At 36.5% G+C, this 26,558-nt stretch overlaps 5 protein-coding genes and 1 long non-coding RNA gene across 13 annotated transcripts; all 6 read left to right on the top strand.

Annotated features, from left to right (window-relative positions):
• The first annotated feature begins 75 nt into the window (after positions 1–75).
• On the top strand, positions 76–1,695 carry LOC104769487 (uncharacterized). Of its 6 annotated transcripts, none has more exons than XR_015592646.1 (4): positions 76–273; positions 766–829; positions 954–1,081; positions 1,376–1,695. It is a non-coding gene; the product is annotated as an uncharacterized LOC104769487 (long non-coding RNA). The 6 variants fall into 6 exon arrangements; XR_764397.3 differs by having other exon boundaries at positions 589–829; XR_764399.3 differs by having other exon boundaries at positions 589–829; positions 1,363–1,695.
• Positions 1,696–3,557: 1,862 nt separating this feature from the next.
• On the top strand, positions 3,558–7,260 carry LOC104769486 (zinc finger CCCH domain-containing protein 55). 2 transcript variants are annotated; one of them, XM_087504643.1, is made up of 8 exons: positions 3,558–4,919; positions 5,187–5,366; positions 5,535–5,714; positions 5,798–5,901; positions 5,985–6,227; positions 6,333–6,648; positions 6,730–6,781; positions 6,876–7,260. In XM_087504643.1, the coding sequence occupies exons 1-6, from the start codon at positions 3,979–3,981 to the stop codon at positions 6,620–6,622; spliced, it is 1,938 nt and encodes a 645-aa protein (XP_087360769.1). In that variant the 5' UTR covers positions 3,558–3,978; the 3' UTR covers positions 6,623–6,648; positions 6,730–6,781; positions 6,876–7,260. The 2 variants fall into 2 exon arrangements, with proteins under 2 accessions (XP_087360769.1, XP_087360771.1); XM_087504645.1 differs by having other exon boundaries at positions 3,647–4,919; positions 6,336–6,648.
• Positions 7,261–7,938: 678 nt separating this feature from the next.
• On the top strand, positions 7,939–14,401 carry LOC104769485 (uncharacterized). Its single transcript, XM_010493703.3, has 11 exons — positions 7,939–10,319; positions 10,425–10,664; positions 10,925–11,054; positions 11,496–11,648; positions 11,758–11,963; positions 12,051–12,120; positions 12,290–12,496; positions 12,735–12,964; positions 13,239–13,317; positions 13,452–13,589; positions 13,780–14,401. The coding sequence occupies exons 1-11, from the start codon at positions 8,452–8,454 to the stop codon at positions 13,978–13,980; spliced, it is 3,522 nt and encodes a 1,173-aa protein (XP_010492005.2). The 5' UTR covers positions 7,939–8,451; the 3' UTR covers positions 13,981–14,401.
• A 2,746-nt stretch (positions 14,402–17,147) lies between these two features.
• On the top strand, positions 17,148–19,886 carry LOC104769482 (wax ester synthase/diacylglycerol acyltransferase 7-like). Of its 2 annotated transcripts, none has more exons than XM_010493699.2 (6): positions 17,148–17,756; positions 17,887–18,471; positions 18,558–18,624; positions 18,764–18,876; positions 18,964–19,311; positions 19,405–19,886. In XM_010493699.2, exons 1-6 carry the CDS (start codon positions 17,583–17,585, stop codon positions 19,558–19,560), a joined length of 1,443 nt encoding a protein of 480 aa, XP_010492001.2. In that variant the 5' UTR covers positions 17,148–17,582; the 3' UTR covers positions 19,561–19,886. The 2 variants fall into 2 exon arrangements, 1 of the variants encoding a protein (XP_010492001.2); XR_015592645.1 differs by having other exon boundaries at positions 17,364–17,756; positions 18,764–18,857.
• A 1,283-nt stretch (positions 19,887–21,169) lies between these two features.
• Positions 21,170–23,725, top strand: LOC104769483 (wax ester synthase/diacylglycerol acyltransferase 7). Its single transcript, XM_087504194.1, has 7 exons — positions 21,170–21,385; positions 21,633–22,211; positions 22,314–22,380; positions 22,571–22,683; positions 22,794–23,003; positions 23,079–23,216; positions 23,301–23,725. Exons 1-7 carry the CDS (start codon positions 21,170–21,172, stop codon positions 23,454–23,456), a joined length of 1,479 nt encoding a protein of 492 aa, XP_087360320.1. The 3' UTR covers positions 23,457–23,725.
• Positions 23,726–24,265: 540 nt separating this feature from the next.
• LOC104769481 (uncharacterized) lies at positions 24,266–26,440 on the top strand. Its single transcript, XM_087504642.1, has 7 exons — positions 24,266–24,428; positions 24,519–24,638; positions 24,959–25,411; positions 25,531–25,670; positions 25,764–25,884; positions 25,967–26,107; positions 26,192–26,440. The coding sequence occupies exons 1-7, from the start codon at positions 24,375–24,377 to the stop codon at positions 26,270–26,272; spliced, it is 1,110 nt and encodes a 369-aa protein (XP_087360768.1). The 5' UTR covers positions 24,266–24,374; the 3' UTR covers positions 26,273–26,440.
• The last annotated feature ends 118 nt before the right edge of the window (positions 26,441–26,558 follow it).

Here is a 26,558-nt window from a genome sequence, read left to right as displayed (position 1 = left end):
CTGCATGTGTAATTTGTAGGCCAATAAGACTGGGCCGAATTGGGCCTATATATTTGCCTACCAAAACCCGTCTAGACCGCTTTTTCGATTAAACCCGATTTGACTGAAATTAATCAATCAGACCGATTTGGGTTTAGCGATTTTGATCTGCTGCGCTTTTTTTGCGGCTCTGGTTCGCCGGTTTCGTCTCCTTTCTTGTCTGGTTTGCGATCTTCGGTGTCTCCCTCCCTGTCTGTGCTCTGCTCTCTTTCAGCGGAATCTCTCTCAACCGATGTAAGTTGTGCCCTTTCTTCCTTCTCTCTCTCACCGTTTAATTTTGTTTTTGTTTCCCGTCGCTTTTTTTTAGTTTAGGGATTTCGTATCATTACGATGAGATGCCTTTGGTAATTTTCTTTATGAATGAATCGACTTTAAGGATCTGGGTCAGTGGGTCTATTGGAAAGGAAGAAACTTTGGCTTAATATAGATAAATGATTTTTCTTTCATTAGATTTTTAGGATTTTATAGCAATTTGATGATTAGCTCTTATCTATCTATTACTCAGATAACGACTTTTTTAAACTCAGCTTCTTCCTTTACTGAATTCAGATCCTCCTCTCAATCACTCTATATTAGTTATCTCTGTTACTGGACGTAAGGTGTTACGTGATGCTATTAGTTGGACAACAGAGAGAATGCCTTGAATGAACCACTGAGAAATGAAGTTTTGGGGAGGCTTTTTAGTGATCATTGGTTCCATTTCCTTTGTTGGATTTGTGTTTGCAGCTATAGTCTCCAAGTTGTTTCCACTCTCTGACAATCCCGTTATCAAAGCTATTCAGAATGACAGGTACCCACTCATTCTTGTATTCTTGTTCCAGGCTATTGTTTTTGTTTATTTATTATGTATTCAGAATGAATTCTGTTACTACGTGTGTGTATTGTCAGCCTCTCATGATTTAAACATTTTGCAGGTACTACTGCTTCTTGGCTCCACTGACTTTACCAGCTCTACTGGTTGCTGTTTACTTTCATTGGCTTAGCATGAAGCTCTTCAAGCACGCATGATACATATCGCGTAGCAAAAACATCTTTCTCCAAGGTAAGGTTAGACTCAGAGTTCAAATCTCTCTACGTTACTGGCTTCTTATTCATTGAAATGCCACTCTTTAAGTTAATCACAAAAGGGAGGGATAATCATGCTAATGCTGAGAAATAGTTTTTTTGTTTTTTTTTGGTGGCTGAATATTAGTTTAGTTTACCCTTGTAATTGCTGTTGAATTTGTATGTAGCTTCCGGTAGAGAGATCAATATCTTTTGTCATCTGTCTTTAGAGACATGAAATCTGATTTCTTTTTTTACTTTTTTTTTTTTGGCTAATAGGTTCTTTCTGCAGGTGTATATGATGTCTTTGCAGAGGGAACAATAACATCTGGTCCGAAGCATTCTTCTGAGGCTGTCCGATCACAGTTGTTTTGTCACATCTCATGGTTGGAAGGAATTGTGGATTTTCTGGAGATGAGTTTTGTGTAGAATGGTTATAAGCACGGTTCGATTACTACTACATTGTTGCAGACTCCGAAAGATTCAATATTGTAACCCGGGATAATTTGTGTGCTATACTTGCTATTATTATCTGTCTTTAGAAAGCAGATTGTAACCAACTTATGTAATCACATATTCATGTTATAAAGTCACTTTCACATTGCCATCAAACCGAGAAAGATAAAACTGTCAGATGAATTGGATGTTGCATTCTGATGAAAGTCTGGGGAGAGACAGCAGAATAGCTCGCAAGAGCTTACTGTTGTTGTCATGAACCAGCTTTTTTACCTTTTTATATTTACCATTTCTTTCTATCAATTAGAGCTTACATGTCTATGAAAAAATAAAATTCCAAAAGAAATGGTAAATGTAAAAAGGTTAAAAAGATATCCGATATAAATTGTTGGAAAGAAATGGTAAATATATATAAAAAGGTAAAAAAGCTGGTTCATGGTCATGTGCATAAAGGTTGAACTTTTGAAGGACTCTTTTGTCTCATATTTTGAGACTTTGTTTGTTATTGGTGAGTGGTTGATTAATCCACGAAGTCGTATGAGAGGAGTGCAATGCATATGTCCTTCCTGGATCCATGTGGGTACGTATTTCTAACTTATATATTCCCTTTATATACTACACATGCATATAATATTTGTATATACCTCCTTTAATCTTGTGGTTCTGATATGATGATGATGAAACTTATCTCTGATATTGTTAATGCTTTTTATTGTCATCACAAATATTAGACTGCTGGTTATGTATTAGATTTGAGGTACGTAGAAAAAGGTAATCAATAATAATAATTACTCAAACATGGTTAATTAGTTCAAATAACTTCAATCAATGGGTCAAAAAGTTCAATCAAATCGGTGTAAGTCGAAACTAGTCACAGAAAAGGACTAAAACGCTAATCTTTTAATGAAAGTCTAAGCGTAGTTGTCTAGTAGACATGAATCTCTCATCTATCCCATGCAGACATGCTTTAATTATATGTATACCAATCCGCATAAATGGGACTAAAACTAAAGTCACAGAACACAAACATGCCCATCTTTTTTTTTTGTTCTTGTGACAAGTACAATTTCATCTGTATCCAAACAACAATTGTTTTAAGGAGACAAGAAGAAGGAAGAGCTATTTCGATCCTCAATAACAACATTACAACGAGGTTGAAAATTCTCCGACACACATAAGTTGTCATTGTTATTGACTTATTTGCCAAAAAAAAAAGGTTCAATTAACCCAAGTCGAAAAGGTCCCCTCGAGAGGAAAAAAGAACCTACTATAACAGAAAATTAAACTGGTTGACCCCAGAAGACAAGCACACATGAACATGATCACCGGAGACAATACACAACCCAATTATTATTTTCTTGTTCCGTTAATCACGACCGCTCACAAATTATTTAATACTACTAGTAGTAGTATCGAAAATTAATCATGCAATGCATACGAGGAATAAAAGAGTAAAATTTGACGGAGCAGTGAAAAAAATCGGTGCTCGTGAGATCCCTTAAAAGAGTGAAAGTAAAAAAAAATAAAAAAAGCAAAAGAGATTGATCAGACGCGCGCGTGTGAAATACACTGCCTGTGAAAAGGCTGTCTCTTTCTCTCTCTCACTCTGACACTGATTTAACAGTACTTTGGTAGATTTTATCATAAATCTCTTAAAATATTATTTATTTCTTAATTTCTTTAAACACTTTTTTCCTTAAAAAACAATTATATTTTCCGTCATTAAGAAAAAAGCCAACTCAATTTTCCTTCTAAAAAGCGATTAGAATTAAATAAGGGAATAAGAATAACAAGTACCCAAAAAAAAAAATCATTAATGTTAATTCAAACATAAATATTCAAAATTCCTCTTTTTTTGGAGGGTCATATTAAGTAATAACTGAATTAAAATCTAAAATGTGTGGCTTTCCATATAAGACAAAAAATAAATAATAGCATAGAGAATATTCACTGTAATGCTTAGGTGTTATCAAATTATTTCGCTTAATCCCCTTCATTAAAAATCCACATTACTCGTTAAACTTATCATCTTCATCATAATCATATTCTCCATAGTCCATAAGCAAGAGCATCAAAATAAATAAATAAAATATGGGGGAAATAACAGTTTCCTAGAAAGTTGAATTAAAAATAATAAAAGCAGAACCATTTCCCCAAGTGGTCTTTACCAGTAAGGAGAGAGCACCAACTGGAGCGATAAAGATAGGAGTGAGTGAGCGAAGAGACACTGTCTCTCTCTGTGTGTATTAGAGAGTAGATTCAAAACAGAAAGAAATCAAAACAGAACCGAGCAAAGTGGAGGGAGAGGATCTTCTTCCCCTTCCTTATCTCTCTCTCTCTACTTAAAAAAAAATCTCATCTTTCAGAAATCCCTAATCTTTTCAAACCCTAAATCTCGAAAAAAAGGTGAAAGCTTTTGTTTTTTTGAAACCACCCACCATGGATTCCGGTGACCCGACAGCTCTGCTTTTGACGAAAATTCGAAGCTTGGAGCCAGATTACGCTCCTAAGATTATTGGGTATTTGCTTTTACAAGATTTTGGTGAGAGAGACTTGTTGCATCTGGCTCGTGGACCTGAATCTATCTTACAATCTATCATTTTGAAAGTCAAGTCTCAGTTAGGGGTTTACTCTTCTCCTTCTTCTTCTTCTTCTCCTTCTTCTACTACTACTCCGACGTCTCCTTCTCCCTTCTCTCGACCACCCATCAACGGTAGAGTAACCACCACCTCTCAATCTAATGGCTTTATGGATTTCCGTAGACACTCTCCTTCTTCTTCTCCTTCCTCTGTCTCTCCTTGGTCACTCAATGGCAACCACATTTCCCCCAAACACAACCCGATCTCGAAACCTTTGACTTCCTCTCACCAGAGCAACAGCAATGGGGTTTCTTCTACAGATTCTGGTCCTGAAGCTGGTGGTGCTGATTTACTCGATGATCAGCAGCTTAGTGATTACCTCTCGTTTCTTGACGATTCCTGTTCTAAAACTGAGGATGTTACGGATCCTAGGTTCGACGATGGTGAAACACATCTGCACAGGAGGAGTTTCTCGGCAGATGCGTCTTTTGTTGGGTCTGGAGATGATGGATTTGGTGCTGGATGCAAACCGTGTGTTTATTTTAGTCGAGGTTTGTGCAAGAACGGAGACAGCTGCAAGTTTATCCATGGTGGTGGATATCCTGATAACGTTGTTGATGGTAATGGCATTGTTGCTGATTCGCCTAGGAAAATGGAGAACTTTGTTAGGCAGCACGAGGAGATGATGAGGTTGAAATTGGCTTATCAGCAACAGAGGTTGGCTTCTCAAATCCTTGGTAGGGCTCCTCAGTCTCCATACGAGAAAAGAATGGATTTTCTCTTGCAACAGCATGCTCAAAGGTAAAATACAACTAATCCCAGTTAGTTTGTTTTATTGTAGTCTGGATTGGTTCTTGATAGAGCTTGAAGGAATGTACCTACAGATTTTTATCTAATGTCCTTAATCCATGATGTAAATTGTCTGATTCGGTTTGCTTTTGTCTTCCTTGTGTTGCATGGTTGTTTTACTAGCTTTAGTTCCGTGGATGCGACTTTGTTTCTTGGACGGGTTTTATGGTTGTGATTTGTTTAGTTTCTTCAAGTATTAATGCTTTCTATTTGACGCAGAGATGGTGGACTACCTTTTGGTGATGAAAGATATTGGAGCAGCAGCCCAGGACGGCTTGAGAGGATGGAGCTAATGGCAATGCAATTTGGTGATCAGTCAAACTCTGTATCTAGACAGATTTACTTGACATTCCCAGCTGACAGCACGTTTAAGGATGAGGACGTTGCAACTTATTTCAGGTATTTTTGGACACCCATCTCTCTCAAACATTGCTGGATAAAGATGATGTTGACTGTAGATTTATATGGAAGAATCAACAGATAATAGTATTGATTAATTAGGTGTTACTGGTTAATTGATGTGTTATTTTGAGAAAACAACATTATTGATTCGTTTTGTGTATGAAGCCTTTTTGGAACAGTGCAAGATGTGCGGATCCCTTACCAGCAGAAGCGTATGTTTGGCTTTGTTTCATTTGCACATCCTGAGACTGTGAAAGTTGTACTAGCTAGAGGGAATCCCCATTTCATTTGCGACTCACGTGTTCTTGTCAAACCTTACAAAGAAAAAGGCAAAGTCTTGGACAAGTATGGTTCCTGTTTTTTTTTTCTCTTCAATTGCCCTTCTAGTATTTCTTCTTTGGTTTTAATTGTGAATCAAATGATTACAGGAAGCAGCAGCAACTGCTACAACAGCAGATTGAGCGGGGAAATTACTCCCCATGCTCCAGTCCATCTGGGATTGATCCTAGAGAACAGTCTGATTTCCACCTTGGTTAGTATCCTTGTATATTTATTTGAGAAGACCTGTTTAGATCTCCACCTTGGTTAGTAACTTGTTTCGTTTTTATGTGGTAGGTTCAAAGCTGTTGTATGAGAGACGTGAAATGATGAGAAGGAAAATGGAGCAGACTGATCTCCTGAGGGCTATTGAACTTGAAAGGAGACGTTTCATCAGTTTGCAGCTTCCTGGGTTCAAGAATAGTATAACACCGAATCATCACCGTAGCTTTTCTGTGGGGTCTCCTGGATATTTTTCATCTGCCAGCAACCAAAGCCCTGAGTATCAATCTGAACTCACAGGTGCAGATGTTTTAGAAGGTTGGTGAAATGAACAATGCTATTTTTGAATGTAAAAAGTTTAATATTCTTGCTGATAAACTGTTATTCCAGTCTCATTAATGTTGTTGCTTCGTGTTGTGGCAGTAGTTGATGATACATCTGAGCTGCATCCTTACCCAGTAATCAACCCAATGAGTGTTAACAGTAATTACTCAAACGGTGCAAAAGAAGGGACTAACAAGAGTGAAATACTGGAATCCGACACTGGAAGCACTATCGAGCTTGTTCTACCTAGTAACCTGTTCCCTTCTGCATCATCTACCGATGATCACAAAACCGATGATTCTGCTGAAACTAATGCAAAAGTTGGAGTCTCCTCTACTAATGGAAATGACCATGGACCACCAGCCACGGCCAATAATCTTATGCATTAGGCTATTTCACCTCATAAATGCCAAGGGTTAGTTTACTCTCTAATATCTTCCCCATCGGTCTTTCAAGTTATATATATGGCTAACAAAGCCTTTATTTTTGGTTGTAGGTTTTTTTTTTCTTATGGATAAGATGAGGCTACCCAAGTGTATGTAATAAAGGTAAGCTTTCTTTTCAATATTGAACAGCCGAGATTGAGTTCATAGTGTTTAATGTTGATGTCTGTGTGTTATTCTTGGTTTTGGATGTGTGCAGACAAAGTGAACAAGCATACACAAGGAAGTAGGATGATGTATATGTATAGCTAAGTTATATATATATATATATATATGGAGAACAGAAAGAACGTAGGAGAATGATTATATATCGTATGAAGATCGCAAGTTTCCTCAGGTGATACTATAGTACTAACAAACGGATGCGTAAGACATACGTAAAAGATAAATCTATTTTCAGAACTCTTTTTTTTCTTTTTTTTCTGCATTATATCTCTTTTGCTTCTAGTATTGGTTGCTCATGTGGTTTTGGTTCCGGTTTGTGTGGGTAATAAACCACAAGAGTCTCTGATGTATTGAGAAGAGTAGAGAGAGTTCTGTAACAATATATTAAGCCGTTACTTATATATAAGTATTTACGGTTCCTCCTTCTGTGCATCTACATTACAAGTCATAGCTATTGAGAATCCCGTTAACTTTAGACTTTTGTGATGTACAGTACATATACTTCGAACCATGTTTAGCGGTAGACTAGAGTGTTCAGAGTTCTTTTGGGATCTTCATTGCTCAAGTTTCATCGTATAGGCGTTGAATATTTCTTATACACGTTAAAATAGTGATTTTTTGTACTAAAGAAATTGTAAATGCAAATGTGCAATGTAGCCATGCAATTGTTGTAGGTACTCTGCATTATTGAGTTTGGTGGTTACATATGAAAAGGAGATATAAATGTCAAATAAAGTAATTATGTGATACATATCTAGTAGCTAAACATCATTTTCTTTGGCATTGAAATGAATAAAGTTTTGAACTTTTTGATAGATCTACAATCAAAACTTATCTAAATATAAAATTCTCAGTTTTATATTATCATGATTTTGGTTGACTCGACAAAAAAAACACAATGGCTGTCTAGAAAATTTGTTAATCCACCCTAAACCACATCATATGGCATCAGACTGCCGCCCATGATGCATTTTAGTAGAGCAGCACATATGACGACAAGTAACAAATAAAGTAATTTTATAACAACGGACGAACAAAACTAAAAATAAAAAAAAATTCACCTGAGATAGGAACCATACATTGCAACTTTTGCAACTAGATTGATAAGTGATAACCTAAAGATCAATGGAAACAGATGTCCCGTGGTAACAACAATACTAAAAGATGCTGTATTTGGTTTGAGTTAGGTCTTTGAAAGAACAAATTGGAAGATGAGGAAACTCGAACTTGGGACGGCGACATCAAAGCAATCATTTTTTAATTTTTTTCTTCTAAATAACTTATTTTTTTTTTGTTTTACGCTTTCTTGTGTTCCGGAACAACAACAATGTCCGATGACCCAAATTTTCTTAAAATCAGGCCATAAATTTCAATTTTTTTCTTGATTTCATCGTCTTGTGATCGATCATCCATCTCCAGGGAGAAAGAAAGTTTCAACATTTATCAATTTTGGTTTTTGATTCTATCGTATCTCTTCTTCAATATCCACTTTCCATTCCCGATTTAACGACTTTCTTAGTTTCTATCTCCCTCCCATGTCCCTGACCTGACCCCTCTCTCTTATCTCCTTTTAAAGTTTTTTCCTTTGATTTGAATCGAAAGAGGAAACAATGAGCAAGTTCGGAGACTTGAATCCAGCCTTCTCTGGTGCGGGTCGTAGCAGCAGCAACACCAATAATAATAATAATAACCCTGACGCGAGTTTCAATCCAGCGCCGTTTTCACGCTCTTCTTCTGGTCTCTCTAAGCCCAGATTCTCCAAGGTGAGAAGGCAAGTAAAGTCTCAGAATTTTACGAAGCCCTCGGTGACTTCTGATTCTTTACCAGGTCAGAGTTTCAACCCGTTTCAGTTCCGTGGGGATCCAACTCCTAGTAAGATCGGATTTGGACGGAGCAGTAGCAATGATGGTTTTGTGTTTGGATCATCTACTCATGGTTCTGGTGAAGAGATTGGGACAAGGGTTATGGAGGAAATGGGAAAGCTCAACATTGAAGGTGAAGAAGGAAATGATTATCAGAAGAAGAATGAACATTTGGGTTTTGGTGTGAAGAAGGGAAACAACTCTGTTTTTGCAGCGAGTCAAACTGTGGAAGATGATGAACTTCCAACTCTGTTAAGTAATAAACTGACTTTTGCTTCTTCTTCGAGGAGTACAGGACATGTGATCCAGGAAAGTATGGAGAAGTTGAATATTTCAGAGAGTATGACTGATCAGAAACGAAATAATAACTTCAAATCAAAAGAGTCCATGGATTATGTTGGGGAGAAGATACTATCTGATGAATTGAGTAGAAAGTTAAGTGTTGGAAGTATGAAAACTGATGGGAACCTTTCTGGAGATTCAATTCAGGGGAGTGTGAATGATTTTAACAGTTCATGTCCGATGAACTATAGTTTTGTAGGTACACAGCCAAGTGAGCATCTGAATCCTACAAGTGTTCATGATGTATCCTCTACAACAGTAAACAATCCCAAGTTTAATTTTGTGAGTAATCAAGACAGTAGGGGGACAGGTCTTATGGAATTCAAGACCCCCAATTCGAAAGTAAACCCATTTTCTAGTTTGGACCAGAAATTGGGGTTCAGTGCGAAGAAGGACTATGTTGGTGCCACGAGAGGGAGAAGGAAAGGAGGTAAGCAGCCTGTGAAAGTGCAGCTAAATATTGGACATGAGTTTGCTTTTGCAGAAAGTTCTTTTCCAAATGGAAGCAGTGAAGCTCCTGAGGCTTATTCACCGATGGATGTATCTCCATATGAGGTGACAGAAGATTGTAGAGACTTTGCTGCTGAATCAGATCAGTTTCTGAATTCTGACAAAGGTCATTTCTCGTCTGATATACCACCTACTGCTCCAAATGATGTGTTTGATGCAGAGCTAGTTGCTGCAACTGAACGGATGGAAATTAACGAGGGGGATGAAGTTGATAACTATCAAGCTAAAGTATTTAATACTGGGAAATGTGCTGATCACGAAGACTTTGCTGCAGATTCTATATCTGGAGCTGATACTGAAAGTTTTAAATCGGCAGCGGAAGAGATGGAAACTAGTAGTGAAACTTTTGCTACAGCTTCAGAAAGTGAGGTTACTTCACGATATAAGTCTGACACGCAAGAAAATGATGACCATTCGCCTGGTAATACAGGTGCGGCTAGCTCCAGTTTTACCTTTTCTGCTTCATCGTTTCCGGGAGTGCAGGGGCAACTATCAACTTCAAAACGTATCAATAGGAAGAAAAACCCAATTAAAATTGGGCAGGATCCATATATCTTAATTCCAAATGCAACACTACCATTAAAATCTTCACAACATTCGCCGTTAACTGGTGGGCAGTCACCTTTTTCCAGTGGGAAACCTAGTGATCGGGATCCGCTTACTCGTCTACACAAGCCTTTTAATAATTCTGTGATGGACAAAGCACGAATCGAAAAAGATGTTTCTAATGCAGCACAAGAGGCATGTGAGAAGTGGCGATTAAGGTTGTTTACAAGTCAGCTATTTCCTGAGTATCTAGTTGTTACTGTTGCTTGCTTAGTTTCTGTCTTTATATGTAATTTACCTTTGCTTGAATGACTTTTCTACAGAGGAAACAATGCTTATAAAATTGGAGATCTTTCCAGAGCTGAGGAATCGTACACTCAAGGGATTGATTCAGTGCCTACAATCGAAACTTCTAGAAACTGTCTCAGGGCGTTGATGCTTTGCTACAGCAACCGTGCTGCAACGCGTATGGCCCTTGGAAGAATGAGGGAAGCAATAGCAGATTGTACTATGGCTTCTTCAATAGACTCCAACTTCCTTAAAGTTCAAGTCAGAGCTGGAAAGTAAATATCTACCTTTCGTAAAACTTCTTATATTTTCTAATGAGCCGAGATAAAAATCTTAGTAGTGATTTTTAGTTTTAATACGAGAGCTTGAACTGAGAAATGAATGCTTGTGATATTTTCTCGTTTATGCTCTAAGCTGGAGTTGTCCTGATACCTTGCTAGTTCATGCTCTTCCTCAGCTAGCAGCAATAAGTAATAATATCTTAACATCTTATGATGTCTTATTGGCTGATCTAGGCTTATTTTTTTTTTGGTAGTTGTTACCTTTCACTTGGGGAGATTGAAGATGCATCCAAGTATTTCAAAAAATGCTTGCAGTCCGGAAGTGACATCTGTGTGGACCGTAAAATTATAGTAGAGGCTTCTGAAGGTCTACAAAAGGCACAGGTAGAGTTCTCTCTTCTTTTAAAGGGACACTGTGTTCTTTGTAAACTCTTATAGATGATGGATATTGTAGCACAGGATCACAGGACACATGTTGCACAGTTTTTAATATTATTCTCATTGCCTTATTCTGTGTATTGGATCTTGTAGTTTATATTAGTTGGTTTAGGAATTAGACTGAACCGTACTAATTGTACGGCTGATGTAATTTTTTGAGATGTGGGACGACAAGTTTACTTAATGCTATGCTGTTTTAGTTATTGCTTGCTATTTGATAGAGATTGACAATCTTGTCAGTCGTTATGTGCAGAATATGATATAGTTCCAGAAAATAAGTTAAAATTTTCTCCATATTTTGAAGAATGATAATCACAAGTTCTTCTTTTTGACCAATTAATAGTGCCTGTCTCTTTTCTAATATATTATATTGTCTGTGTCTTGCAGAGAGTTTCCGAATGCATGCATGAAGCTGGCCGCCGTTTGCAACTTAGAACATCAACTGATGTTGAGAAGGCTTTGGAAATACTGGAAGAATCTCTTTTGATAAGTTCATACTCTGAAAAGTTACTCACCATGAAGGGAGAGGCACTCTTAATGGTATGAAAGTGTTAATTTTTAAGCCTCCTGATTACTCTGAGGAGGAAATCAAAAAGTTCTTACTGAAGTAGATCAATAAACCAGTTTATTTTGTTTTATTTGATGACAGCTGGAGAAGTATGAAGCAGCAATAAAGCTTAGTGAGGAGACAGTTGATTTGGCTGGAAAGAATTGTCGTCCAGATTCTTATGACACTCACATGGACATAAATTTTAGAATTTGGCAGTGTCAACTCATGCTTAAATCATATTTCCATATGGGAAAGCTTGAGGAAGCGATTGCTTCTCTAGACAAGCACGAGCTACTATTTAAAAGGTGATTTTTAAATATACAAATTTTACGTTTATTTTTGTCAGATGAGCCAAATCTGACAGGTCTTTTTTGTCTGTCACTCTGATAAAGAGACGGAAACAAAACTCTTGAATACTCCATTCCATTGGCTGGTACTATACGTGAGTTGTTGCGCCTTAAGGTATTGCCTTCTTCTGCGACATCTATTGCTCTGAACCTACACTTCCTTTTCAGAATCCACCTATACTTGTAATTCTAAAGGAATTAAAAAATAGGAAAAAGCGGAGTACATATTAGTTGTGCTATCTACTCATTTTTGGTGCCGTTTTGATATTCCTACCAAATCACAGTCGGCAGGGAATGAAGCCTTTCAGTCTGGACGACACACTGAAGCAGTTGAACATTACACAGCAGCCCTAGCTTGCAATGTGGAATCACGTCCGTTTACAGCTGTGTGTTTCTGTAATCGTGCTGCTGCATATAAGGCTCTTGGTCAATTTTCCGACGCTATTGCAGACTGCAGCCTTGCTATTGCTCTTGACCAAAATTACTCAAAGGTTTCGATCCTAACATATATCAGTATTTGGTTTCTGCTAACCACGGAATGTAGTTTCTGTTTACGTTTCAAATGCATAATCTACAACATTTTGCCTATGTTCCCATGTGTGTATGGCTTTATACTTACAGAAAGTTTTGGCATTGATTCTCTTATGAATTAAGGCTACTTTTCTGTCTGATTGGCTGAAAAAATTACTCTTAAGTGTCACTTAATTCGTTAAACGTCTTTATTCTCAGGCTATTTCTAGACGGGCAACGTTGTTCGAGATGATTAGGGATTATGGACAGGCAGCAAATGATATGGAGAAATATGTTAATATTCTAACCAAGCAAATGGAAGAGAAGACCTCTGGAATTCATGACAGATTCACAAGCATGGCCAATGACATAAGACAAGCTCGCGTACGACTTTCTGAACTGGAAGAGAAATCAAGGAGAGAAAATTCTTTGGATATGTACCTCGTCTTGTAAGTAACTATCCTGCTAAGTTAATTTTATTTCACTAATGGCTGCATTATGATCTCTAGTTCTTATATGAGTTGAAACGTTGCATTTTTCCCCGCCAAGCATGCCAAATTATCATTTCCTTTAGAAAGATCTTGGTTTAACTGCACAAATCTGTTGTTCCTTTGTCATTCTGCTTTTACGGGTGAATGGATGACTACGAGGAAGAACCTTGTAGCACAGATGTGATAATTGTGTCAAAACTTGCTAATCAGAATGGAACCTACTTTGTGGCAGGGGTGTTGTACCATCATGCTCAGCTTCAGATATCAGAAAGGCGTATAGGAAGGCCGCACTCAAACATCATCCGGACAAGGTATTTCATATGCTGAAACTGTCAACTTTGCATGCTTGTGGATTCTGCTCAAAATCGATTAATGCAGAAAGCAAAGAGCTGCGGAAGATATTAAGTTCATAAAATGACCTTGATCTTGTTTTCATTATTTGAAGGCTGGTCAGTCTTTGACAAGAAACGAGACTAAAGATGAGAGGTTATGGAAGGAGATAGGAGAAGAAGTGCGCAGAGATACCGATAAGTTGTTTAAAATGATTGGGGAAGCATATGCTGTGCTTTCAGACCCTGCAAAGGTAATATCTGAACCGATAACATCCTCAGCTCTGTTTTTATTTTCCATGAGAACATAGTTTTCAGTGGCCAAGGAAGATGGTTAAAGTTTTCCAATGATAATATGACATTTGTTTTCTCTTCTAAAGGTTCTGTGCACCCCTAGAGTTTCCTATAATTATATCTAGTTTTAATGTTGTGGTGCTTTTGCAGCGTTCTCAATATGATCTTGAAGAAGAGATGCATACTATGCAAAAGAGACGTGATGGAAGCAGCACATCTGGAGCCGACACAGATGTTAATTATACTTTCAACGGCAGTAGAAGAAACTGGAGAGAAGGATGGAGTTCACGTAGAGACCCATCAGCTCCGAGGTGGTCTGATCAAACCCGATCAAACAGATACCCATTGTAACACTATAATCACCTCGAAGATATCTATTACCAAAATTTCTCAGCAGCAAAAGTTGAGTCCTCCTGCAAATACTCAGACCGGTAAGGCGCTTGATAGTAATATCAGATGGTCAGATTAACACAAGAAGCACAAAATTTACGCAAGTGATTGAGAAGAAGGAGAGTTCTCTCTGTTGTATACTCGTTTTGTTCGTGAGGTAGAGAGACATCTCCATTGCTCTCCACGTGAAGAAACATTGTACAGGGTCACAGGGAACGTAAAGTGAGTGATCGAAGCAGACATACTATAAAGATTTTTTTGTTTGTTTATCTTCTTTGGGGTCAAGACTCGAAGTGGTCTCCCTCGTTTGCAGTTCCTGTTTGTTTTAACCCTTTTGATTTGTAGTGGATTATCTCACTCAATTCATTGATTTCTGCAAAAAGTCATTTAGATTTGATTTTGCATTCAATACAAATATATATTGTTCGACTGTTTGTAGAAAGATTATGATTTATTTATTTATGCAGGTCCAGAGTGAATTGCATTGAATCTTATACTATATTTCTATCGTCTCCAAATAGTAGAAGATATATCCTTCATGAGACTACAACATTAGGATATATCTGTTCAGTTTGAAAATGCATTTCCTAAAATCATCAAGTTGCACATTCATTAACCTACATCGAAATGAATATACATTATATATCTCATAGTTATATGTAAAATATATTTACGAAAATTGTTTTGGGTCCTTTTAGACACAACCTTTTTTTTTGTGTGTAGAGATATGGCAGACCCTACGCAAATGCACATTTTACATATGTCCAGAAACATTACACCGAGTTTGCTTATTGTGGCATCATTTGCTGCTTTTGTATTATTGCCCTGACCACTTTATTGCCCACTGATAGTGGTAGAGGAAGAAGAGACAGATAGTGCTCGTTCTTACTATTCATTTTGAGTCTCACTGTATTCCTTTTTGTTTTGTTTTTTAGCTGTATGTATTTGATGTATAGGTTCTGATACCAACTCATCTTAGTCAGAATAAAATTTTTCAAACCGGTGTCCTTGTCCTCAACCAATTTCATTAATTAGTACGTATTTTCCAATTTGTAGGTGGTCTACCAAAAAAAGAAAAAGCTTGCCGATTGATGATGATGACGCCGCAAAATGAAATAATTATACTGTCTCTCTCAGTCTCTCACATATCTCAGCTACATTGTTGGCATTTTAAGACTCGCAGAATATGAATTATCTTAAAAATTGACATGCAGCACCATATTTAGTGAAAGACATAAGCCGCCATGCAGTTGATAATTAAAATTTTATAATAAGATTAATTTGTGTTAGAGAAATGTGAGAAATATACTCTCTTTTTTTTTTTTTGTTGAATTTCAAATTTTCTAACCAAAACATAAAATGATGTTAAACTTGATTGGGACAAATCAACAAAGTGACCGCTTCGTGATATGTCACGACTACTGAGGTTGGATCAATCCAGAGTTTTAAAGCCTCGCATCTCTTTGATTAATTAATCTGTTTCACAAAATGCTTTACACTTGCACACCTCTGGTTTAGACGATACCGTGATACGTTTCTCACATTTTCTTTCGTTTTAAAAATTAAATCATTACTAAAAATTTTTGATATACATCTAATGGTCTAAAGACCGACCTACAAAAAAGAACATCTAGAGAGATAATACTAAGAGGGGGTTATTGGTTCTATGATTTTAATGGATTTGGAAATCCAGACAAAAATCATGTGTTATTCAATCATTGATTTTAAAATACTTATCAAAATGATGTGTTATTGGTTTCATGATTTACAAATACTTGTTAAAATCCCATGTTATTCATTCAATGATTTGTTTTTGGATTTCAAAATCCACATTATGTTTTAAATGAATTTGAATGGATTTGAAAGTGTAAAATAGAAGGATTCAAATCCAAGGATAAAACATGTTATTTCAAAATCCATGTATTTTGATTTCTAGAATTTACAATTCCTTATGGATTTATAAATTACCTCTCCAATAACACAAATCTATAGAAATATGACAAAGAAAAAAAAAAAATAGCCATAAACAAAATCGTGGAGATGTATATATTTGGCCAATCTCCAATCCAAATAGGAATTCAGTTAATATACTTATTTGGATAACGACTTGGTCGTGTAATACATATATATACTAATCTTTTGGAATTATCAAAAGATACAAAACCTAGCAAATACGTTCATCTTTTAACCTCTCTAGTCGCCACCTGCATCACCGAAGATCCGATCTCCCGGCTGAAAAAGATGGGGTTCACGTCATCGAGGAGGCATCCAGAGGCGTGCAGTTTGCGAGACGACGAATGCCCGTGGGAATTATTGGGCTCCGTGGTTGAGGAGGACAAAGAGACAGATCAGCTGATACAACCGATTTTGGAAGGTGCTGTAGAACGGGCGAGGAAGGAGCTCCACGCTTTATTCCCATCTAAATTGGGAGACTCATCATCATCGACTGATCTTCCAAAAGAAGGATACACAGAGAAGGAAGACGATGAATTAATTGCACGGTTTAGCCAGTTCATGAAAGGAGGTGCATGCAAAGAATTATATACGTCTTTTGAAGATTGTTTTGAGAAAACTGATAACATCTATAAGTGTCCTGCTAAATACATGCCATTGCTGATCAAGTGCGTGGACGCTCACTCCGAATACTATTAGCCCATTATTGCGGTGGCAGAATCTGCTGTGGAACAGTTCGCCAAGGAGGTCAGAGCCTTAGAACCCGCTCCGACAAAGCAACCAGAGAGATTGAATACTACCAGCCCATTATTGCGCTTTAGGAATATGATGTTGAACAGTTCGCAAGGAAGAAGCAAGCCAAGGGATAACTGAGAGGAGTTTTGGTACATTTTTCTTTGTTTATAGGAATAATCAGTGTTGGATTTTCGGAATAAATTGTTCCTTCGTTTTTAGATTCCTACTTTATAATATTGGTCGGATTTCTTCTTTAGATATGATTCGAGAGATACTCTGTAAAATATTTTTTTAAGAAAATTATTTTGGGTGCTTTAGAAACACAACCTTTTTTGTGTGTGTAGATATATGGCAGACCCTACGCAAATGCATGCACATTTTACATATGTCCAGAACATTACACTGAATTTGCTTATAATTGTGGCATGGTATCAATTCCTGCTTTTTGTTTTTGTATTATTGCCCACTTTGTTTCCCACTGAGAGTTGGTAGAGGAAGAAGAAGTGACAGATAATTCATCATCAATAATTAGAAAACTTTAATAAAAAAAAATTGAAAAATTGTTTTTCTAAAACTTAAATTTTTTTTTTTTTAAAAAGAATAAGAAAAGTCTCAAACTGATCAGTATATAATTTGAAACCAAACTATAAGATTTTGTTTTCTGACACCACAATGTTTCTCTTTGCTTGTCTTTTATTCAAGAGCCACACATGTAGTGCAATATTCTTTCTATCGTGAGGACACATGCTAGTATATTTTAGTGCCGACCACTTGTAAGTTTTATTTTTCTATTAATGGCCACATAAATTTACGTTATAAATGGCATTGGAACATGAGAGAAGAAGTCTACATCCATCTATAAGAGGAAACGGGGAATGACGAATGAGGAAGAGGAGCCCCTCAGTCCGATGGCGCGTATATTCCAATCGCCGGGAATAGACTATTGTGCCGTCACCATCATGGGTTTCAAAACAAAGATTAATCCCGACGTCGTTCTTGATGCCTTAAGGCATAATGTCTACAACCATTCTCGTTTCTCCAGCAAACTGGTACCCACTTAAACATATCTACACACGTTCTTATACGTACTGGTTATGTGTTCTTATATATTTAGTGTACTTAAACCCTATACGTGGGATTTCAAATAGTGTTCGGTCTTTATTTTTCTGAACTTCACAGTCTGATAATGGTGCAAAATGGATCGAGACGGAAGTCAATGTAGAAGACCATGTAGTTGTACCTTACATAGATCCGAAAGAGATAGGTGAAGATGGAGAAAGCTTCGTCGATGATTATATATCACATCTCACGATGATTCCTCTTGATAGATCAAGACCTTTGTGGGATATTCACATCCTTAACGTCAAAACCACAGATGCTGAAGCAGTCGGTGTAATAAGATCTCACCATTCGTTGGGAGATGGAATGTCCCTATGTTCTCTCTTACGCGCATGTACGCATAAGACATCAGACCCGAGCACGTCTTCTACTGCTGTTCCTCCCGTGAAACGGCGAGGCGAGGTGTTGCATAGCCTTAGGAAGAAAGGCTGGTTCTTAATAACGATATTCACCATTGGTTCTACAATGACATTGATTTGGAATACAATCGTGGATATGTTTCTGCTTTTTGCGACTATATTGTTTTTGAAGGATACAAAAACACCTCTAAAAGGCGGCGAGAATGCCATGAGTAATCCAAAGAGATTTTATCACCGAATTATCTCCTTGGATGACATTAAACTTATAAAAGACGCTATGAACATGGTACATTATGGTTTGTGTTCATGACTAATTAACTTGAGGGTTTCGTTTTTTTCCTTCTAATAAATAATTGCTTTCTCTTGTGCTAGACTATCAACGATGCCCTACTGGGAATTACACAAGCCTCTCTTTCTCACTATGTAAACGGACACTATGGTAAATATTACCATTACCCTATACGTTACGTGTAATCAATTAACTTACCGCGGTTAATATCCTAATCCTAAGAATTAATTATATGCATGTTCGATCTATATAATGTTTTACACTAATATCATGTTTCTTGGTAAACAAGTCAAGAAGAATACAGAGGATGGAGCATTGACATCACATACGAACAATCTTCCAGATGGAATGCGATTTCGTGTAGCTTGTACAGTAAATCTAAGGTCAGATATCGGGTTCAAGGTTAGAGACAATAGAGCTCAGTTTTATATCTAAACTCTTTTCTGTCAACAAACAATATAATATGTATATACCTTTTTTTGTATAAAGCCTTTGGCAGATATGATGGTGAAAGATTCAAAATGCAAATGGGGAAACTACTTCAGTTTTATATTTTTGCCGTTCTCCATCAGTTTACAAAAAGATCCATTGGTTTATCTAAAAAAATCCCAAGCTACAATGGCTCGAAAAAAACACTCTTATCACGCGAATCTAGTGTATTTTATCATCAAAATCGTTCTAAAAGTGTTTGGGGCGAAGGTAGCAGCAGAATTATTCGATCGACCGGTGAGGAACACAACGACATGTGTTTCAAACGTCATTGGCCCCATGGAAGAAATCAGTTTCCGTGGCCATCCTATCGCTTACATCGCTCCAAGCTCTTACGGACACTCACATGTACGTAATCTTTTTTGCTCAATCAAATGAATGGTTTTTTTTTTTTTTTAATAATTTCTTTCCCACACAAATGTCTTTGTGTTTGATATATAGGCATTGTTGGTGCATTTCATAAGTTATGCTGAGAAAATGATAATCTCGATGGCTGTTGATTCTACTGTCATACATGATCCTCACAAGATCTGTGATGAAATGGAAAAATCAATGAAAGCAATGAAAACTGTGCTCTGGGAAAGAGGGTTACTCTAAGCCGCTTGAGCCTTACCCACTCTAAGCTGCATGATGATGCTTTAAATCCTTTTGTACTATCTACAGATATTGCAGTCAATATTGGAGACTTGAAGTCAATAATATCAGGGTCGGTCCTAGATGTCGAGGAAAATAGTTATAGTCAAATGTTTTAGAATTTTTAAATTTTCATTTCATAACCTAATAGTTTGTAGTAGCTAGTCAGTAGTGTATTAGTGTTGTTGTTGTAATATGGCCCGAGTTCAAATGCATGTAATGCATAGATCATATGATCAAGCCATCGCTTTGTTTTTTAGATTTGTTTTTACTAAAAGTTTCTTTTTGAATTACCTTGACCAAATCTAACTAAAAAAAAAAATTCCTAGTTCGAAAAATCAAATTTATTCCAAGTTCGAAAATGACCAAATATCCGACAAGAAAGAAAAAAAAAAGACCAAATATAACTATAAATAAATGAAAGCATAATGTCAAACCAAATTCGAAAAAGAAAAATCAAACTTGAAGTCTGAGGTCAAAAGGATATGACTTTCTCTTGTCAAGTTTCAGTTTTTTCTAACCAACATAAATGATTTTAAACTTAATTATATTGGTTGGCGGACCAACCAAAACAAGAAACAACCGCTTAATATATAAACCAACCGGATCGTTAATCTACTATTTCGAGTAGTTGGGTCAATCCAGATTTTAAATCACTCTCTTTTATTATTATAGTTTGTTTTCTTTTCTTTTTTACAAGACGCTGTGTTTTGTTTTTCAACACATCCTTTTTAGGTTGATTAAGATTCTTACAATATATAGATAATCGTTAGATGGTAGCTACTTATTATATTGACAGAGAATTGGATGATAAAAAAGAGATGTGATCTTATGGACACGTGCTTTGATTCCACATTGATCATTTGTTTTCCCCTCCTTCAATTTCAGACGTTACAAAAGTAGTTTGTCTAATTAGTTTTTTTTTAACTCATGTTTTCATTAACGACAAATGATGCTCATTTAAAAATCCACGCGTAATGGTCTAATGGAAGCTTTTTTCTTCTCCTAATATATAAATAGTTTATATCGTATGAATTGAGTTCTATTAAGCTAAACTAGGTATGAGTTTAGTGGTCGTTTCGTTGCAATAATATATATCACTATCCAGATCCAGTTCCATGTATTACATATGATGGTTTGAAAAAGAAAAAAAAGTAAGCTAGATAAACACATAAGTAATGCATCATTTGTCAGAACAAAAAAAATTCCTTTGTTTTTTTTTTGGTTTTAAGAATTTTTTTTTTTTTTTCTCTAGACTCCAAATTTAAACTGGGACAAATGTGAACCTACACAACCACTAAAGCCGTACTTATATTAAACTCCGAAACGATGTCTGAAATGACTAAAAAAAATATAACAGGTTAGTGAACGACAAATAATATTTTGTTTTCCGACGCCACAATATTTTTTTCTTTCTATTATTGTTAATAGAAGCTAATCGAAAATATCAACGTCACAATAAATGTAATTTTACTGTCGTGAGAAAACAATACTAAAACGTTTCCACACCACTTGTATTTTTGTGTGTTCGTTGAACGACTTACAAACTTAACGTCACTATAAATATTGGAACATGATAGAAGAAATAAGCAGTCTAATTAAGAGGAGAGGTAGAATGACGAATCAGGAGGAGGAGCCGGTCAGCCCGATGGCGCGTGTATTCCAGTCACCGAGGATTGACTTATGTGCAGTCACCATTGTGGGTTTCGAAACAAAGATTAATCCCGACGTTGTTCTTGATGCTTTGAAGCAAAATGTCTCCAAGCATCCTCGTTTCTCTAGCATATTGGTACACTTACACATGTTCTTATACAGTATAAATAGTTGTTTTCCATAACCGATTTAAAATTTACTTTCTATATATAGAATTAATTAGTTAATATATATTGATCATTATACGTGCCTTTAGTTTATTTTTAAAAAATATATGTATGTTTATTAAAAATTTGTGTTTTCTTTGTAAATATAAGAATTGTACTAATATTCTATTTGGGAATTGACATAGTGTTTGGCTTCCATTTGTCTTAACTTCACAGTCTGAAAATGGCGCAAAATGGATCGAGACCGAAGTCAATGTAGAAGATCATGTAATCGTACCATACATAGATCCGGAAGAGATAGGTGGAGATGGACAAAGCTTTGTCGATGATTATATGTCACGTCTCACAATGATCCCTCTTGATAGATCAAGACCCTTGTGGGACATTCACATCCTCAACGTCAAAACCTATGATGCTGAAGCAGTCAGTTTTATAAGATCTCACCATTCGTTGGGAGATGGGATGTCCTTGGTTTCCCTCATTCTCGCATGTACCCACAAAACATCAGACCCAGACATGTTTTCAAATGCTATTCCTACCATGAAACGGCGACCAAAACACAACCTACAAACAAAGGGCTGGTTCTTAAGGTCGATAATCACCATTGGTTCTACAATGAGACTGATTTGGAACACAATTGTAGATATGGTGCTGCTTTTGGCGACTGTGTTGTGTTTGAAGGATACAAAAACGCCACTAAAAGCAGATGTGAACACCAGGAACAATCCAAAGAGATTTTATCACCGAATTATCTCTTTAGATGACATCAAACATATCAAGAACGCTATGGACATGGTACGTTTGTCAATTTGTCATATAATGTCCATGATTAATTATTGACTTGAGGTTTTCTTTTGTTTTTTATGGATCTTTGGTTTCTCTTGCGTGTGCTGTTAGACTATCAACGATGTTCTATTCGGAATGTCACAAGCCTCTTTTTCTCGCTATTTGAACCGACGATATGGTAAACACTAAATTTAATATATATGCTGTATTGTCAATACTTTGTATTTTAAACAGAGTTGGTAAAAAATAAACTTAGGATATATAGTCAGTAACCCGAATTAAGTTAATTAAAACAATGAAAAGAATAATACACGTTGGTTCTATATCTAATATTTTTCACACGTGTATTTTGTTTCTTGACAAACAAGACAAAAGGAATGAGGAGAATGGAGCGTTGACATCGTATCCGAACAATCTTCCAGATGGTATACGATTTCGTGTAGCTTGTACAGTAAATCTAAGGTCAGACATCGGATTCAAGGTTAGAGACATACTCCTGATCAAAATATAATTCTAATCTCTTAGTTAAACGTGGACAAACAACGTATAAATTGTCTTCCTTTTTTTTTTTTTTTTTTGGGTGTAAATTAGCCTTTGGCAGATATGATGGTGAAGGATTCAAAATGCAGATGGGGAAACTACTTCAGCTTTATTTTTTTGCCGTTCTCCATCGGTTTACAAACAGATCCTTTGGTTCATTTAAGAAAATGCAAATCCATGATGGCTCGAAAGAAGCACTCTTATCACGCGGCTCTAGTGTATTTTATCATCAAAATTGTCCTAAAAGTGTTTGGCGCGAAGGTAATAAATAAAATTGAGATTTGTTAGCATATTTATGGACATAATTATATAACCAACACTCTCTTGTCACTATAGGTAGCAGCAGAGTTATTTGATCGACCGGTGCGGAACCTAACGACATGCGTTTCAAACGTCATTGGCCCCATGGAAGAAATCAGTTTCCTTGGCCATCCTATTGCTTACATCGCTCCAAGCTCTTACGGACACGCACATGTACATAATTACTTTTTCTCTTTGCTTAAATGACAAAGCTTTTTTTTTTTTTTTTTTGAAAATGAGTGATTTTGTGTTTGATAGGCACTGTTGGTACATCTGATGAGTTATGCGGATAAAATGATAATCTCCATGGCGTTTGATCCTACCGTCATACCGGACCCCCACATGATTTGCGATGATATGGAAGAATCACTGAAAGAGATGAAAGCTGCTCTCCATGAAAGAGGGTTACTCTAAGCTAAGGGCGCATGAGATACGTACATTAGAATCACTGAAAGAGATGAAAAGCTGATCTCTGTGAAAGAGAGTTACTCTAAGGCGCATGAGACACATAAAGCCCATTATATTCCGCAGCCTGTGGATATAGTTTTCTTTGGTCTAAATTTGTCATGTTTTAGAAGCTTTGAATGTTTGTATAGTATTGGGCTCAGAAATATGTCAGTGTCGTTACTAGCTGTTGAAAAATGTTGTGCTTATGAAATGTCAATTATTTAAGATTTTTAAAAGTCTCATTTCGTACTCTTAGGTTAATAAACGACTCGGCTATCACATAGAGTCTAATGATTTGTGTGTTAATTAGTATCGTGATTAATTTATATATATATATATATATATATATATATCATCATCACTTGGCTTTAAACACACGTAATACGTACATAATGTTTATAAAAAAGTTAATAGCTAAAAAAACGTGTTTTAAAGTTGTAAGTTTCTTCTTTTTGTTCCTTTTAATCAGCACCGGACCCATGATCCCACGAAATATCAACTCAAACTAAACACTATGGCGGGCTCTCTCGGAAAGAGGGTTACTGTAATTCGCATGAGGCCTATAGTATATCTTTTGTCTGATGATAATGTTTATGAATTTTAGTAGCTTTCAATGTTACTTTGTAGTATCTATAAATTTATATATTCGAGTCAGGAAAAATGTGAAATATTATGTTAAAAATATACTATCATATATACAACAAAATGTGAAAGATGTACTATGTTAGGAATTTCACAAAGTAAACAGGCTTTTGATTAATGGGCTAAGACTTAAGCCCAAAGGTGCCCATGTCGCCATGACCTACTAATTTTTCTTGTCGTCACTGTGTGTTTACTTTGCATTCACCTCCGTAAAGCCCTCTCTTCTCTCTTCTCTCTCCGACGATGGCCTCCGGTGACCAGAGCAAGAAGAGAAAACAGCATTATCGCCCTCAAAACGTAATCCTCACACACTACGTTCATCTTTGAAACTTCTGCTAATCATCCTTTGTGTTTCATTTTCCTCGTCTGATCTGTTTGTTGCTGCAGAGACCAGCGAAGAAGAAGGGAGCTTACCCTCTGAAGCCAGGTGTGCAAGGTTTTTTCATCTCTTGCGATGGCGGACGCGAATACCAAGCTTCTCAGGAAGCTATTAACGTCATTGATTCCGTAAAGTTTCTCTCTTTTTTATCAATATAATTTGAATTCATCTCCCAACTAGTTTTCAGATTTTGCTTTAGTGTCTCTGCTACTTCAATAAATTGATTCCTTGTCCACGTTTTGGATCATCTTAAACAACTTAATTTAGCCCTTTTGATTCGTGTGGTCGAGTTGTGTTTCTAGGTTTTCCAGTACTGTTAGCTTTATGACCTAGAGAATCTTCTATGCCAATGTTAGATTTCTCAAGAGCTTTTTGATGTTTGTCAAGTTTGAGTAGCTCTTACAGTCTTTGAAGTGTTTCTTAAATGTTAAGCTCTTTGTTTTTACAGTTTTTCGAGGAGCTAACGAATGGGAGTGACACGAAAGTAAAACCTGGTTTGTTTGATAACCCAATTAACAAGAAGGTTACGTTTTCATATAGCGAGGATGAGGAGGAGGATGATGATGAAAATGAAGAGGAAGCTGAGGGTAATAATGATAAAGAGGAAGAGGAAAACAAAGGGGATGGGGAGAAGAAAGAAGTTACTGAAGGCGGTGATAATCAAGTGAATGAGAAAGAATTAGCGAGTGAAGGATCATGTGAAGTCAAAAAATTGGTAGAAACTGAGACTGAAAAAGACAAAGAAGATGAAGAGAAAGAGAAGAACGGTGTAGATGAACCTCCAAGAAAGAAGGCATGTTTGGAAGAATCAAATCCATTGGCTAAAGTAAACGAAAATGCTGAGAAGTCTATTGATAAGTTGATTGAAGCTGAACTAAAAGAACTCGGAGACAAGAGTAAGGTAAGCTAAGTTATTATCTATGGGTAAATGACATGAGCTCTCATGACATAATTGTTCAAGTCTATGTTTTAATCTCTCTGCATGTGGATTATAAGACTCCTGTTATCTTTCTTCAACAGAGACGGTTTATGAAGTTAGATCCGGGTTGCAACGGTCTTGTATTCATCCAAATGAAAAGGAGAGATGGTGACCCAAGTCCCAAAGATATTGCACAGCATGCAATGACTTCTGCTGCTGCAACAAAGAAACATATGTCAAGGTTTGATCTTACTTACAAAACTCCATGATACCAAGATTTCTGTTACTATAGTGTCGTTATCGGGTTTTTGTTAATATAACTTGTGTTGCTTAGGTTCATCCTAAGACTTCTACCAATTGAAGTATCGTGTTACCCTTCAGAGGAAGAAATTTCAAGAGCCATCAAGCCTCTTGTAGAACAGTATTTCCCCGTTGAGACCAGTAACCCCCGGAAAGTAATAATACTATTAAGGATCAATTTTGCTTACCCTTTCCTAGACTACGAAATGTTTAACCTCTCTTTTACCATTCCTGCAGTTTGCTGTGTTGTATGGAGCGCGTGCAAACACGGGGCTTGATAGGATGAAGATAATAAACACTATCGCCAAATCTATTCCTGCACCTCATAAAGTTGATTTGAGCAATCCAGAGATGTCAATCGTGGTGGAAATTGTTAAGGTAAATAAGGAGAAAATTTTATGTTTTGCATCATCAGTTTGGTTGGTTATAACCTCAAATCGGGTTTTGTGTTGTAATTTACAGACAGTGTGCTTAATTGGAGTGGTAGAGAAGTACAAGGAGCTAGGAAAGTACAACCTCAGACAGCTCACGTCGACCAACTGACGCAATCTCCTCTTCGTTGATCTTTTTCTATGTTCTATTTCTTAAGACTAAAAGATGCTTTGTGCTTTCTTGTAGTATTATAGAGTTTCTGGCTTAACTTATTGAAATGGCTGAAGTTGCTCTTTAGATACTATTTATTTTGATCAGTAAAGTTGTTTCTTTCATGAAGTTTGTTCGATCGTTGAGCATAAAACATGTTGGTACAATGCGATCACATAGATTTGAATTTGATTTTGTTGAATGGTCCTTCAATCAAAGAAAATTACAGGTTGAATAAAAAGAAACA

Source organism: Camelina sativa, chromosome 20 (genome assembly GCF_030686135.1).
Source record: "Camelina sativa cultivar CO46 ecotype springtype chromosome 20, ASM3068613v1".
Classification (NCBI taxonomy): domain Eukaryota; kingdom Viridiplantae; phylum Streptophyta; class Magnoliopsida; order Brassicales; family Brassicaceae; genus Camelina; species Camelina sativa.
This window is presented reverse-complemented; position numbering and strand designations above follow the sequence as displayed.